Source organism: Triticum aestivum, chromosome 4D, assembly GCF_018294505.1.
Source record: "Triticum aestivum cultivar Chinese Spring chromosome 4D, IWGSC CS RefSeq v2.1, whole genome shotgun sequence".
In the NCBI taxonomy this organism is placed as follows: Eukaryota; Viridiplantae; Streptophyta; class Magnoliopsida; order Poales; family Poaceae; genus Triticum; species Triticum aestivum.
The window spans coordinates 132531827-132547230 of record NC_057805.1 but is presented as its reverse complement, the minus strand read 5'-3'; the positions used below and the strand labels follow the sequence as shown (position 1 = coordinate 132547230).

The 15404-nt window shown below is 49.1% G+C and overlaps 1 protein-coding gene across 1 annotated transcript; it reads right to left on the bottom strand.

Moving 5' to 3' along the window:
- Positions 1-8930: 8930 nt before the first annotated feature.
- Positions 8931-15050, bottom strand: LOC123096840 (probable beta-D-xylosidase 2). Its single transcript, XM_044518611.1, has 3 exons — positions 14612-15050; positions 9945-11286; positions 8931-9819 (listed from the first exon to the last, which is right to left on the bottom strand). The coding sequence occupies exons 1-3, from the start codon at positions 14999-15001 to the stop codon at positions 9188-9190; spliced, it is 2364 nt and encodes a 787-aa protein (XP_044374546.1). The 5' UTR covers positions 15002-15050; the 3' UTR covers positions 8931-9187.
- Between the last annotated feature and the right edge of the window lie 354 nt (positions 15051-15404).

The following is a 15404-nucleotide window of genomic DNA, read 5'->3' as shown; positions in this document are numbered from 1 at the left end:
CTGAAGAATCCCTTCTCAAAGAAGCAGAAGTTCAAAGCTGATGACTTCCTTAATGAGCACATATTCTTCACTGATTGCAACCCTTATGACTCTGCTCGTCTTCAAAGGAAGCGTTTCTGGAAAACAAGTCAGATGAATTTCTATTCTTCTCAGCTCTTCGACAAAGACAAGATCTTTGACCATGAGCATATTCCTCATGTTGACATGGAGTCGCTGCCTTGCTTCACCCCAGTCCTCAGTGTTCTTCATGACGCTGGGCTGCTCAACTTCTGCACCGACATCGTTTACTGGAATGAAGAGCTAATTCTTCAGTTCTATGCTACATTGCACATCACAGGAAACACTGAAGATGTGAATTCATGGGTGCTGGACTGGATGACAGAGAACACGCACTATAAAGCACCGGCCTCTAAATTGCTTCATGACCTGCCTGTCAGTCCTCCCCTTGAAGGTGCGCATCTCATCTACCATGAACCTGAGCTATCTGATCATTACATGCAAGTATTGATGAAGCCGCTGAAGCCTGGTCAAGCTCCCAGAACTAAATTCCTCGTGAAGGAATTGCTATATGGGCCGAGGACTATCTATCGAATTCTGACCAAGACCCTAAGTCCTATCAAAGGCCACGATTCTAATGAAGAAGAAGTCGTTGGCATCATGAAGAATTTACTATTCAACATCATCCATGGAGTTCCAATCAACTACCATGATTTCTTCATGAGGACTCTGGCGAATGTTGCATTGTCACCTTTTGAGTTGAAGCCTTAGGCTCCTTGGATTATGAGATTCCTCAGATCAAGGTCTTCAATCAATTCCAAGGTTGACTTTCAAAATCATCTTAGCTACTTGCCCCCTATTGAAGTCCTCAAGCGAACATATTCCTCAGCTGATGAGAAGGGCAAGGCAACTGTGATTATTGATGAAGGCATTTCTCCATTGGATGGAAAATTTTGCAAAGCTGCATCCTACTCCACCAATGATGACTCTGCCGCAAATGCCTCAAAGCCAAATCCTCAAGCTTCAGCTCCAAGGGTGTTGACTGATCATGAGCTTCTCCTCAGTCTTCACCAAAAGGTCGATCGCAACCACAAATGGGTCAAACGTCAATTTGGTTCAATTCTTCAGAACATGACCATCACTCAAAATTCAGTGAAGAAGAACCATTACTACCTCCATGAAGTTTCTGATCGCACCTGGGCTGTTTTGTCTCATCTCTACGGTGAAGAAGATCTTATGAAGATGGGCTTCAAGCAGGACTTTGACTGGTCTCAGCCTCCCTCGAAGAAATTCAAGAAGGTCAAAGTTCCTCACTTGGTGGCCAGCTCTTATTCTTCATCGCGCAAGACTGATGAAAATGAAGACTTGGACGACACTGCGGCAGGCCCTACTTCAACAACAAACCCCAAAAACGCTGGCGCTCCTCCATTGACTTCGTGATGCTATTCTTCAGGGGCGTTAGTCCTCATTTTTCGTCCCTTTTTGGTCATTCGATGACAAAGGGGGAGAAATTTGAGTTAGTCTTCAAGCGGGTCTATATATGGGCATTATTTTCTAAGTTACAACTCTCGTTCTTCTGAAGATTTGTTGCATCGAGTTGTAATCTTAACCCCGATGGTGGTCTGATACTTTCGCTATGTTCTTCTGCATGCTATTTCCTCATATATGTTAATGCACGCATGTTGAATTACATCAGTCATCATATTTCATCATGCATTTCAAATTCTTCATATCATATGTTAAATGCGTGTATGAATTACAAGATATAGGGGGAGATCTCCATGATTCTACTCTTCAATGTGCATTGCTTTTAAAAAGCAAATTCCTCACATATGCACATCTTCAGGGGGAGTTCTTCTATATCTTGCAATCAAATTCCTCAATATTAGCATTTACACTTCATATATTTATCCCCGTTGAAAACTTAACCTATATTGTCATCAATCACCAAAAAGGGGGAGATTGTAAGTGCATCTAGTGCCCCTTAGTGATTTTGGTGTATTGAAGACTTATAGGTTAAGGGACTACTGTGCTTGTGAGTGTACACAGGTCTATAAGTCTATGAGGAGTTTGATATTTACAGAGAAAGTCGACCCCTAAAAATGAATGTCTTCAACTAAAGACTTTGGCTTTATGAAGACTTTGAAAGTGAAGAAATTGGTGTGACCGTGAAGACTTGATATTCATGCGAGGAACATGAAGCGTGAAGACTTTTGTTTTCATAGTTTCATTTTCTCTTTCTTGAGTCATAGGAAACACCGTACTGTTAAAGGGGGTCGAGGAAATACTAAGGAAAAGTTTCCAAGTGATGCTCATCTCAAAATCCTACACCTATCAATCCCTTCGAGTGAAGCCATTGGAAATCTCATACAGTTCAGTCAATTTCTTCAGTGACAAAGACGAAGTTCTTCTGGTCTCTGAGGAATTTGTTCTGACTGAGGAGTTAGGAATTCGCCAGTGCGGATTGCCTACAAGTGAGGAATATGATAGCCCTGGGGAATTTGAACCTCAAATTTCCGACCGTTGCTATGCTATGCGCCAGCTTTACCAAAATATCCTCTCCACCTAACGATCATATCATTGAAGGGCATTTATGTCTTATCATGTCGGGCTACTCCCTAGGCTATAAATAGCCGCCCCCTACAACCACTAGCTGGTTGGCTGCTCCGAGAGAAACTGACACTTGTCATTGAGAGAATCCCATCCTCCGAGGACTTTGAGTGAAAATCATCAAGTGAGGAAAACCCAAACCCAAACACCGACAAACCCAAAGTGATTGAGCATCACTGAAGAGATTGATCCTATGTGGATCCGACGCTTGTTACCTTTGAAGACTGTGCATCTTCCACGCGGTTAGGCATCATGGTCTAGAGCATCCAAGAGGAAATTGTGGATCGCCGAGTGACCAAGTTTGTGAAGGTTTGGAAGTCACCTGAAGACTTACCACGAGTGATTGGGCGAGGTCTGTGTGAACATAGCTCAAGGAGAATACGATGAGGACTGTGTGTTTGGGACTGTGTGTCCTCATGTTTAAATACCTAGCCGCTCCAACCAGACATACAATTGTCACAGCAGTTGGAACTGGTCTACCAAATCACTGTCTTCACCGAGCTAACTGGTTTTATGGGATCATTTCCCCATGGTTTCCAATCAATGGGGCGTAGTATAGGTAGTTAGAGAGTGTAGGCCCCCTGCCTTGAATTCTTTTTACCCATTCTTTGAGAATCATAGGTTTGATTTTTCTACCGTAATAGAAGAGCTCAGAAGAAAGACCTAATTATTATATAGAAACACGACCATTCAAGCTAAAGGTCAGAGGATCCATAATAGGACTCTCATAGACTTGCATTCCATTAGTATGTTTTTCATTTGTCTTCAATTGACTCCACACGTGCAAAGGAGCTAGCTTTTTTTACTATAGAAAATACATGTAACTTGTACCCATTATAGGTAGTGAGATGCTACGCGCCGGTCAACCAACACAACCTTAGATCCATGTGCCCTCATGAGCCGTTCAATGGCTATCACGTGAGTCGCACAATCACCCCAATTTTTTCACCCATTGGCAATCACCACGTGAGACGAGAGAAGCAGCATCTTGCTACCTCTTGAGCACTGCGTTGGTTTTCCCTTGAAGAGGAAAGGGTGATGCAGCAAAGTAGCATAAGTATCAATCCAGTAGGAGACTACACGCAAGTCGCCTCGTACCTACACAAACAAATAAGAACCTTGCAACCAACACGATAAAGGAGTTGTCAATCCCTTCACGGCCACTTGCAAAAGTGAGATCTGATAGAGATAATAAGATAAATATTTTTGGTATTTTTTATGATATAGATTGAAAGTAAAGATTGCAAAGTAAAATAGATTAGAAACTTATATGATGGAAAATAGACCCGGGGGCCATAGGTTTCACTAGTGGGTGAACAAATTACTGTCGAGCAATTGATAGAAAAGTGCGTAGTTATGAGAATATTTAGGCATGATCCTGTATATAGGCATCACGTCCGTGACAAGTAGACCGAAATGATTCTGCATCTACTACTATTACTCCACACATCGACCGCTATCCAGCATGCATCTAGAGCATGATGTAGAGGGATAAACTCAAGCAATATGATATAAACCCCATCTTTTTATCCTCGATGGCAACAATACAATACGTGCCTTGCTGCCCCTGCTGTCACTGGGAAAGGACACCGCAAGATTGAACCCAAAGCTAGGCACTTCTCCCATGGCAAGAAAGATCAATCTAGTAGGCCAAACCAAACTGATAATTCGAAGAGACTTGCAAAGATAACAAATCATACATAAAAGAACTCAGAGGAGATTCAAATATTGTTCATAGATAATCTTGATCATAAACCCACAATTCATCGGATCTCGACAAACACACCGCAAAAAGAATTACATCGAATAGATCTCCAAGAAGATCGAGGAGAACTTTGTATTGAGATCCAAAGAGAGAGAAGAAGCCATCTAGCTAATAACTATGGACCCAAAGGTCTGTGGTAAACTACTCACACATCATCGGAGAGGCTATGGTGTTGATGTAGAAGCCCTCCGTGATCGATCCCCTCCCCCCCCCCCCCGGCGGACCGCCAGAAAAGGCCCCAAGATGGGATCTCACGGGTACAGAAGGTTGCGGCGGTGGAAATAGGGTTTCGTGGTGCTCTCTGATGTTTCCGGGGTATATGAGTATATATAGGCGAAAGAAGTCGGTCAGGGGAGCCACGAGGGTCCTACGAGGGTGGGGGGCGCGCCTACCCCCCTGGGCACGCCCTCCTGCCTCGTGGCCTCCTCGTTTCTTTCTTGACGTCCACTCCAAGTCTCCTGGATTGCGTTTGTTCCAAAAATCACTCTCCCGAAGGTTTCATTCCGTTTGATATTCCTTTTCTGCGAAACACTGAAATAGGCAAAAAAAACAGCAATTTGCACTGGGCCTTTGGTTAGTAAGTTAGTCCCAAAAATAATATAAAAGTGTATAATAAAGCCCATTAAACATCCAAAACAGATAATATAATAGCATGGAACAATCAAAAATTATAGATACATTGGAGACGTATCACATCTCCCTTTGCCCAAGCTCACGATGCTGCTTCACTCACGCGCCAGCGACGTCGCCTCGCCGCTCACGCTCATGACCTAGATGCGGAGCTCACCGCAACGGCGCCCCATCCCCCACCGTCTTGCCTTTTTCAATAAGTAAGAGTGTCGAACCCAACAAGGAAATAAAGGTAGAATTTATCTCTTCAAGTTCTATCGACCACTGATACAACTCTACATACACCAATGTTTACTTTATCTAGAAACAAGTAATAAAACTAGATGTACTTTGTAGGTGTAGTCGGATAGGTTTGCAAGATAATAAATAACGTGAAAAATAAAAGTTAGGTGTTGTTTTAATAAAACAACTAAGTTAGTATAGCGAGTGTGGATAAGTGGTGGTAGGATTTGTGAAATTATCCTAGACAATTGATAATTAGATCAGTAATCATTATTGCAATTTATATGAGGGAGAGGCATGAGCTAACATACTTTCTGTACTTAGATCATATGAACTTATGATTGAAACTCTAGCAAACATCCGCAACTACTAAAGATCATTAAGATAAACCCCAATCATAGCATTAAGTAACGTGTCCTCTTTACTCCCATGCGCAACAACCCCCTTACTTAGGTTTAAGCTTCTGTCACTCTCGCAACCCACTATAAGAGAATCATGAACATGTTGCAACACCCTATATCGGGAATCCCCCACGTGTGCGTGGCATGGAAGGCACCATAGGACAACACCAAAATTAAGCTTGGGGATGCTTGATACGTCTCCAACGTATCTATAATTTTTTTATTGTTTCATGCTATTATATTATCAATCTTGGATGCTTTATATGCATTTATATGATATTTTATATCATTTTTTGGGACTAACCTATTAACCTAATGCCCAGTGACAGTTCCTGTTTTTGCTTGTTTTTGGCTTTTCAGAAAATCAGTACCCGACGAAGTCCAACCACAATAAAACTTTACAGTGATTTTTTTGGACCAAAGGGACCCTAGAAGGTTCGGGACAAGGCCGGGAGAGCTAAGGGAGAGCCAAGAGCTCACCGGGTGCGCCCCCTGAACTCGTGGGCCCCCTATAGCACTCCTTGACCTAATTCCACCTCTTTAAATTTCCAAATATTCCCAAACCAATAGAGAGCCACCCGAAATTCCTTTTCCGCCACCGCAATTTTCTGTTCTTTCGCGATCCCAACTGGAGGCCTTTTCCTGCACTTTGCCGGAGGGGGAATCGATCATGGAGGGCTTCTACATCATTCTTGTTGCCTTCTGATGATACATGAGTAGTTCACCACAGACTTACGGGTCCATAGCTAGTAGCTAGATGGCTTTTTCTCTCTCTTTGATCTTCAATACCATATGCTCCTCGATCTTCATGGAGTTCTATCCGATGTAATCTTCTTTTGCGGTGTGTTTGTTGTGATCCAGTGAATTGTGGATTTATGATCAGATTATTCAATGAAAGTAATTGAGTCTTTTCCGAACTTTATTATGCATGATTGTTATAGCTTTGTATTTCTCTCCGGTCTATCCGTTTGGTTTGGCCAACTAGATTGATTTATCTTCAGTGGGAGAGGTGCTTTGTAATGGGTTCAATCCTGCAGTGCTCTATATCCCAGTGACATAGTAGGAGACAAGACACATATTTGTATTGTTGTCATTAAGGATAAAATGACGGGGTTTATTCATATTGATTGGGTTTACTTTGTCTACATCATGTCATCTTGCTTAAGGCGTTACTCCATTTATTGTGAACTTAATACCATAGATCCATGCTGGATAACGGTCGATTGGTGGAGTAATAGTAGTAGATGCATGCAGGAGTATCGCTTCGGGAAACATGGGTATTGAAAATCTTAAAGGTCTACTTATCTCGAACGTGATTCCTATATGCATGATCATTGCCATGAATATGTCATAACTATGCGTTTTTCTATCAATTGCCCAACAGTAATTTGTTCACCCATCGTATACTATGTGTTCGAGAGAGAAGACTCTAGTGAAAACTATGGCCCCCGGGTCTACTTCAACCATATTATAAAATTCAAAAATACTTTGCTGCAATTTATTTATTTTGCAATTTATCCATCTACCTATACAAGATTTGATCCTTGCAAGTAACGAGTTCAAGGAGATTGACAACCCTCTTGCCCACGTTGGGTGCAATTATTTGCTTTTATGTGTATAGGTGCTGAAGACGGGAATTTGCGTGGTTCTTCTATTGGTTCGATAAACCTTGGTTCTCACAGAGGGAAATACTTATCTCTACTATACTGCATCTCCCCTCCTCTTCGGGAAAAATCCCAACGCAGCTCACAAGTAGCACACCTCCCACGGATTGATAAAATTTAGGTCATTCATTTGAGGGGAATTTGCTACTATTCTACAAAAATCTGCGTTTGAAGGCCCAACAAAGTCTATAAGAAGAAAGTTGCATAGTAGAAATCACATCTCATCAACATTGCATCAGCATCATATTACATTAATTAATTTGAATATTTTATTTCTCCACTTTTTAAATGGTCAATAAATAATTCCCTTCTCCCTTTTGATGTTCTAGTCCGAGACTCACCCCCGAAGGATCATATTGCACACTTTTTGTGATATTTGAAAGCTAACCAGATAATATCACGATTTTAGCACAACCCTGGCTAGCACTTGTAGCTCAAACCCATTCATTTAAGTGAATGAAGATATTTCCAAGTTCACTAGTTAAAAAATTTCGAATTGAACGAGTTATTTTGTGTGGCCTCGTTATAGTATAGAGGGGGCACATATAAAGTTCCATGTTATTTATAATTCATTTGATGCCCGAACAGTTAAATATTAGGGCGCTACAACAGGTTAAACAATTAAATAAATTGCTATTAAAACTGCTAAGAAGGCAGCTCCCTTTCCTCCATTATAAACCCCACCCGTAGCACCTAGTCCTCTACCCCCGGTATTTAAGGCAAAACCCTCTCTTCTTACTGAGGCAAATCCTTAAATTTTAGGAGAGAAACCCTCCCCTTCCTACCACAACATCCACTCTAGCCACTTCCCTCTCCCTCTCAGATCTAAGCTCCCCCACCTGAAACCCTTGTCCCACGATCTGCACCGTCGATCTAGACCATTCAATCCAGATCAGGCAGCTCCTAGCCTCCCCCACCAACTGCAGCTCCCCTACCATTCGGCGTGGCTTGCTCAGGCCCTCTGAGCCCATCTAGGGCCTGAGGAACCGCCGACGCCTAAGACGTTGCATACATCCACCAGGGGAGGGTTCGTGCCCACCCAGGCAACTGCAAGGGCTGCCACGGAGCTCCTCCGAAGAGCCTACCCCGCGCTCCTCCCGATCTCCGTAAGCTGCCGTCGCCGCCGGGACCTCCTTCCCCACGCCATATGTCCTCTTCCTTCCCTCTCTTTCTTCTTCACTTTGTTCCCTGCCCCTCTCACCACATTGAACATATGTGAAGACTGAGACGCGGCACTCTCGGCCGGCCCAGAGCTTCGGTGACGGCTCTAGTGACCAGTGGTGTCCGCTGTGGACCGGCATTAATATGGCGTGGGGAGCGGAGTTGCGGCCGCGTGGGAGATCTTTTTGGGTGGAACCAAGGTGTCGGCGTACGTGATGGCGGTCCAGACGCCCGCAAATCTCCCCTGGTTTGCGTCTGGTTTGCTTGATTTCGGACAAGCGAATAACTTCATGGACCAATAGGGTACCGTGATGGATGGCTCGCATCATCCAGACAACTCGGTTGGCATGTTTACGGCCGTTTTGAGGTTTCCGTTGGAGATGAGCTTTAGAATGTCCGGCTCCCTGCCCCGGTTGCAAGTTTGTACAGGAAACCAGTACAGTGGCACTCGGGCCTTGACAGTGGTGAAGCGCATGGTTATGGACCAATCAAAGTAGAAGCAAGATTCAGGAATACATGGAGACAATTTCACACCCGAGAGGTAGAAACAATGATTCTTTGTATTGCTTCCAGTTTCACAATCGTTTGCAGTGCGTAGAACAATTTTAGTAATCAGGTGCAGTTCTAATCCCTCTCTCCACCTTTGCGGAGACAGTAGCTGGCACCATGAAAATCCAATTCCCAACTATCCAACACTTGTTGTTGACATCCATGGCTAATGTCTGAATCCTTAGCCACTACACTGCTAGTTGTTCGACCCCCAGCGTGACCAAGTGGGTTAGCTCGCCGATCGTCAGCGTGTGCTCGCCCACGGGGATCCTTCGGACCCCGTCCCGGCCGGCCACGCTGAGTTCGTTGCAGACGTCGAGGCCCATCTCGACGCGGGCCACGCCGCCGGCGGGAACGTGCACCTTCTCGAACGCAACCAGCTGACGAGCGGGCGCGCCGTGGGCCGCGGCGGCCGCAGCCGGAGGGGACGCGTACACGAGCACCGTATGCGCGCCGTCCCGGTCTCCGACGTTCTTCACGTCCACGTGGACCGGGATGCTCAGGCCCTTGCACCGCGCGTGCGAGACACGCACATCGGCAGCGGCATGGCCAAGATGCTTCGTTGTGTTGAGGGAGGAGGCGGCGGCGGCGGCGTGGTGGCCGGCAAGCTGGACGGTGAGCTGCGCCGGCGCGTGCGCGAGCGTGTGGGTGAACTTGGTGTAGCTGAGGCCGTGCCCGAACGGGTGGATGGTCGGGCCAGTGTAGAACCGATACGTCCGTCCGGGGTACCCCCTCGCCGGGTCGGCCCGCATCGCCATGTTTGTCATCGGCGCCTTCTGCAGGTAATCCTGTGGGTACCATGTCACCGGCAGCTTCCCTCCTGCACCAATTCCAATCCAAAACCTATCAAACTCGTCTCCTTGCTTCAATTTTTGGTAAATTTTGTCATCTGAAATTCGATCCCGACTTGAATCATTAAAATAGAGACTGTCGAAGTGTACATACCTGGGTTGTGGTGACCGAAGATTACATCGGCGATCGCCTGCCCGCCGGCCTGGCCGGGGTACCCTGCCCACAGGATGCCAGCGATCTTCCGGTCCTTCTGCGCGAAAGCAATGTCGACGGGCCCGCCGGACATGAGGACGAGGATCACCGGCCCTTTGGAGGCCTTCGCCACCGCGGAGACGAGCTCCGCCTGGCGACCAGGAAGGAGCAGGCTTGTCCGGTCCAGGCCCTCGGCCTCGACCTTCTGATCGAGGCCAACGACGACGATGGTGGCGTCAGCACGGCGGGCCGCGTCGACGGCAGCGGCGATCGGCTGGTTGCCGCCTTGGCATGCCACGTCGGTGCAGCCCGCCTGATGTAATGTGGTCTTCACGTACCTGCCGATGCCCTGCAGCGGCGTGGTGTACCGGCACGGCTGACCGGCGTAGTTCCCGATCATGGCCACGGTGGCCTGGGAGTGCGGGCCGACGACGGCGACTGTGTGGTGCGCGGCTCGTGAGAGCGGCAGCGCAGTGCCGTCGTTCTTGAGGAGCACCACGCTCTGCCTCGCCGCCTCCAGCGCCAGCTCTTGGTGCGCGGGCGTGCACACGTGCTGCGGACCGAGGTGGCCGAACGGCTGCGTGGCCAGGTCGCCGTCGTACATCCCGAGGCGCATCTGCACGATGACGGTGTTGGTGACAGCGGCGTCAATGTCGGCGTCGGTCACCTTCCGCTGCGAGACGGCGCCCTCGGTGTACACAGCCAGGAAGGGGCCGCAGTCGAGGTCGAGGCCAGCCCGGAGCGTGGCGGCGACGGCGTCCTCGTGGGTCCTGGTGTAGTGCTGGTCGCGGTAGAAGACGTCGACGGAGTCGCAGTCGGAGACGATGTACCCCTCGAGGTGCCACTTGCCCCTGATGGTGCCGCGGAGGAAGGACTCGTCGGCGCAGGTGGGCACGCCGTTGACCTGGTTGTAGGAGCACATGACGCTGGCAGCGCGGCCGTCGACGACGCAGGAGCGGAAGGGGACGTTGAAGGTGTCCTCGAGGTCCTGCGGCGTGACGATGGCGTTGAAGTGGAAGCGGTCGGTGCCGGACCAGCTGTCGAGGTCGTAGGCCGTGAAGTGTTTGCAGCAGGCGGCGGTCTTGAGACGCGTGTGGCCGCCGTGGCGACCTCCGCCCCCGTAGGGCTGCTGGAGGCCGCGGACATAGGCGGCGGCGTAGCGGCCGGAGACGGCGGGGTCCTCGCCTGGCGTCTCCTGGCCGCGGCCCCACCGCGGGTCGCGGAAGATGTTCACGTTGGGGCTCCAGAAGGTCAAGCCCGCCTGACCGCCGTTGTACATCGCTCGCCCCTCGTCTGACACCGCCTGCATGCATGATGTGCGTATACGTATGTTAACACGAAAATTGTGGCAAAATTGATAAATTTGACCTCGAAGCAAAAGTATTTCACAAATCAAACTATTTTTAAAAATATTTCACGCCTTGATCTTTTTTACAGCGCCCTGTGCAGCTCCGTACAGCTAGGCACTGCACAGTGTAGTGCAACACCTAGCTGTCGAGCATGTGGCGCCTGAGTGTTAGGCGCGGCACAGTAGATAGAGTGAAGCGCCTTGCTATCAGGCGCTGCACATTAGGGGTTAGCTGGATGAAATACTTTTAAAATCAGTTTGATTTGTGAATAGTTTCACCCTGCGGTCAAATTTGTGTCTTTTGCTCGAAAATTGTGGCAAAGAAAGAATGGTACTGAGTATTACTACCTCCGCTCCGGTTTATTGGTAATTTGTGTTAAATTCTAATCAAAGAATTAACTAACAAAATATTAATACATGTCAACAAAAATAATATCCTTGAATTCGTATTTAAACATAGTTTTCAATAATTTTTTAGACATGCGTGAACATTTTATTATTTAAATTTATGGTTAAAATTCAGCACGAAATATAATGGGGACGTATCTATTACTCCTACTTCAAAAAATGGAGTGAAATTTGAAAAAAAATCAAAAATGATGACAACCGCGCAATCCAAGCCATTATCAAATGTGAAAGAAAAATACTTCTCCTAGCAAGAGGAATCTGGCTGGCAATGGCACGGATATCTACGCGGGATCATATCTTTGCCTCTCCAATCACGTGGGTAAGCTGGATGGATGATGTACTACGTGCTGTACCTGTCATGTCAAGTTACGATGCACGTGGTTCAGTGGACTCACAGACCAGAAGACACAAGTCCAGTACGCAATAACTCCTTCATCATAGTACATCATTGTTTAATCTCGAATCCCAGAGTTTAAGAGCATCTTCACTGGGCTCCCCGAGAAGCCCTTCGGAGGCACTTTTTCAGCGCCGGCGGACGAAAAACTCACCACTCACGTCCCTACGATCTTAAAAAACGCTAGATTTGGCCAAAAACAGAGCCGGCGGTACCAGGGCGATCTCAGGCGGAGGGAGAAGATTTTGCGTGTCAATGGCCCACTGTCAGCCTCCCACTCGTCTCTTCATACTTTTCCTCCCGGTCCCCACCCACGTGCTTTCCCCACATACTCGCCCCCTTGCTGGTTGCGGCCGCCTCATCGCCGCACGCCGGCCTCTGCCTCCTCCGCCGCCCTCTGCTTACACAGCTCCGCCGCGCCGCCCTACTCACAGCGTGCCGCCGTCGCCGCCCTGCTCGTCGCGCGCCGGCCCGGGCTCGAGGAGCGGTGGCGCTGGCCGGAGCTGGCGTGGCCGAGGCGGCCCGCGCCCGTGCCCGCCTCTGCTTGGCCGGGGCGGCCCGCACCCGCGCCCGCATCTGCGTGGCCCGGGCGGAGCTCGCCCGCGCCCGCCGGGCCGTGGCCGCGGCGGAGCTCGCCCGCACTCGCCGGGGGTGGCCGGGACGGCCCGCGCCCGCGCCCGCCTCTGCGTGGCCGGGCATGCACAGGCAGCAGCAGCCGGACGGGCGTGCTCGGCACCATGGTCCGGGGCGCCACAGCACCGCGCCCAGGTCTTCTCGGCGGCGTCGAATGCGACGACGGGGCTGGGAGCACGGGGGCGCCGTTGAGGCCGCGCACGAGGAGCACGGGGGCGCAGTCAAGGCTGCGCACGTGGAGCACGGGCACGCCGAGCTCGAGCAGCGTGTCTCCGGCGACGGCGAAGACGACCGGCGCCCACGACGCGCGCCTCGACCTGCTCGCGGCCAAGGGGCTCAAGGTCAATGTCAAGGCCAAGACGGGCGCGACCCGCTCTAGCTGCGCGACGAGGAGGTAGTCGACGCCGCCGCAGGCAAGATGCTCGACGAAATGCCGCTCTGTTCGTGGGAGTCCAACACTGCTCGTGGGGATGCAACGAGTGGAAATTTTTCGCCCCCCAGGTCAAATTTTTCGCCGCGTTGGATGCATCAAAATTGCAGGATTTGAAAGGTTTATATATGGAGTAAGAAGTCTTCATTGTCTTAAAAACGATTGAAGGCAGTAGTAGTACATATATATTCATTGTGCGAAAAGCAGATAGGCGGCAACAGTGTCACTGGCGGAGTACTTCCCACCAAGAAGCCAACAACTACTGAGCTGCTAACCCCAGATATTAGCACTGTCGCGTATTAGATCTATTTTCAAAGCAACAGTGATTAGGTTATTTCCGTTTTCGCGGACACGGCCGCTGGCTTTCCCAAATTACACGCTGAGATCTGATTAGTAGTCCTGATCTGGGTGGCTAGGCTGGCTTGCACATGGCTGCACGGAACATCTTGTACCATTGGCCAACCAGGAATCCACCAACTCATTCCTATCTGCTACAGTACTACAAAAATCTGGACACTACACTCTACTAGATCTGTCAATCACATTTGGGGTGTTTACTTAATATATTTGGCTCCTAGATGAGGATGATACTGTATGGCAGCAAGTGTAGCATATATGCTGCTGGGCTGAACTGAAACCAAGTCCTGCAGCATAAACTAAATTCAAGCTAGATTTGTTTTTTTTCTTTTCAGTTTAGACGAATAAATGCCACTAGATTTGTCTTAAAGTGCCCTTATAATAGGTTAAAGGCAGCCACTTGCAAAAGGGCATCCGGATTGTTTGCCTTTCCTGGATCATCATCACACATGTTGTAGTAGGCTCCACGCCTAAATAATTACACTGTGCTAACACCAGTAGTACCCTCCCTACCCTATCCATCTACCAATCATCCACACCACTTGATGCTACTACTACTTGCTGGCCGGTGCAACAGTAGAGTGCACACTCGTTAGTTGGCTGAATCTACGACACAATTCGCAAAAACAAAAACAAAAAAACTGAACCTACAACACACTAAGTTTACTGAAAACTGGGAGAATTTCGTGAGCGACGAATAAGAGAGTTGTTTGGGGGTTAGAGTAATCTTTATCTAACCAATCAGCCTATTGTGCGTCCATTCTGTGTTATTGATCTCTCGGCAAGGTAATCAACATGCGTGCAGCTTGCCACGTGACTCTGCGCGGTAGGACTCTGCTTTGAGATTGGTGCCGCGAATCGTCAGCGCCGTCAGAAGAAAAGGAAGGAACTGCTCTGCCCGAGACAGGCGCGGTGCGCAGCGAGAGGGGCACGGACAAGCAAGAGTTCACATGCTCGCATACCAAACAGGAACATCAGAGAGCGCTCAGGCACGAGAGCCGGCAGAATGGCATCGGCAATGCCGGCGCCGGCACGAGAGCGAGCACGCATGTACGTACCCGGCCGATGAGCTCCCAGAGCGAGGCGTTGAACGACGCGGCGGTGCCGATGACCTGCGGGAACGCGGTGGCGCCCGGGAACGCGCCGCCGAACCGCACCCCAGGCCCGGTGTTCGACACGCCGTGGAGCGCCTCCGACCACCACTCGTAACCGGCGATTCCCAGCCGCGGCACGCCGGCGGCGTTGTTCACCAGGAGGCGCACCTTCTCGGCCCGGGTCAGCCGCGCCACGAGGTCCCGCGCGCGTGCCCGCAGCGGCAGCGACCGCCGGCAGAATGCCATCGACGTCGCCGGGCCACCGGGCGCGCAAGCGAACGGTGGGCGCGCGGCGACGACCGCCGCCGCCCCGGCGAGCATGAGGAGCGGCAGGAGGAGGCGGTGGCGCCGCATGGTGGTGGTGGTTGGTTTTCTTGCGAGTCTTTTGTGGAAATGGAGAGGGGGAGAGCCCGTGTGATTATATAACACAGGCGGAAGGGCAAAATGCAAGTGGCAACCACCTTCATGTATTTCAGAGTTGATTAATTATATGCGCAGTCCAAAAATAATTTAACCGGTTATTTGGCCATAAGTTTTTTGGATGATCTTTTTAACTTCATACGGAAATAAAGGTATTCTACCCGCAAAAAAGGGAAATAAAGGTATTCTGAAAACCATTTCGGGAGGGGAAAAAATGCTTATTTGGCTATCCGAAGAACTTCAGTATTTTTTTTTCTTGAACATCGAGGTCCCTCACATACACCGAGCATACATTCACCCATGAATGCACGCACAAACAATCCTACCCTTATGAGCA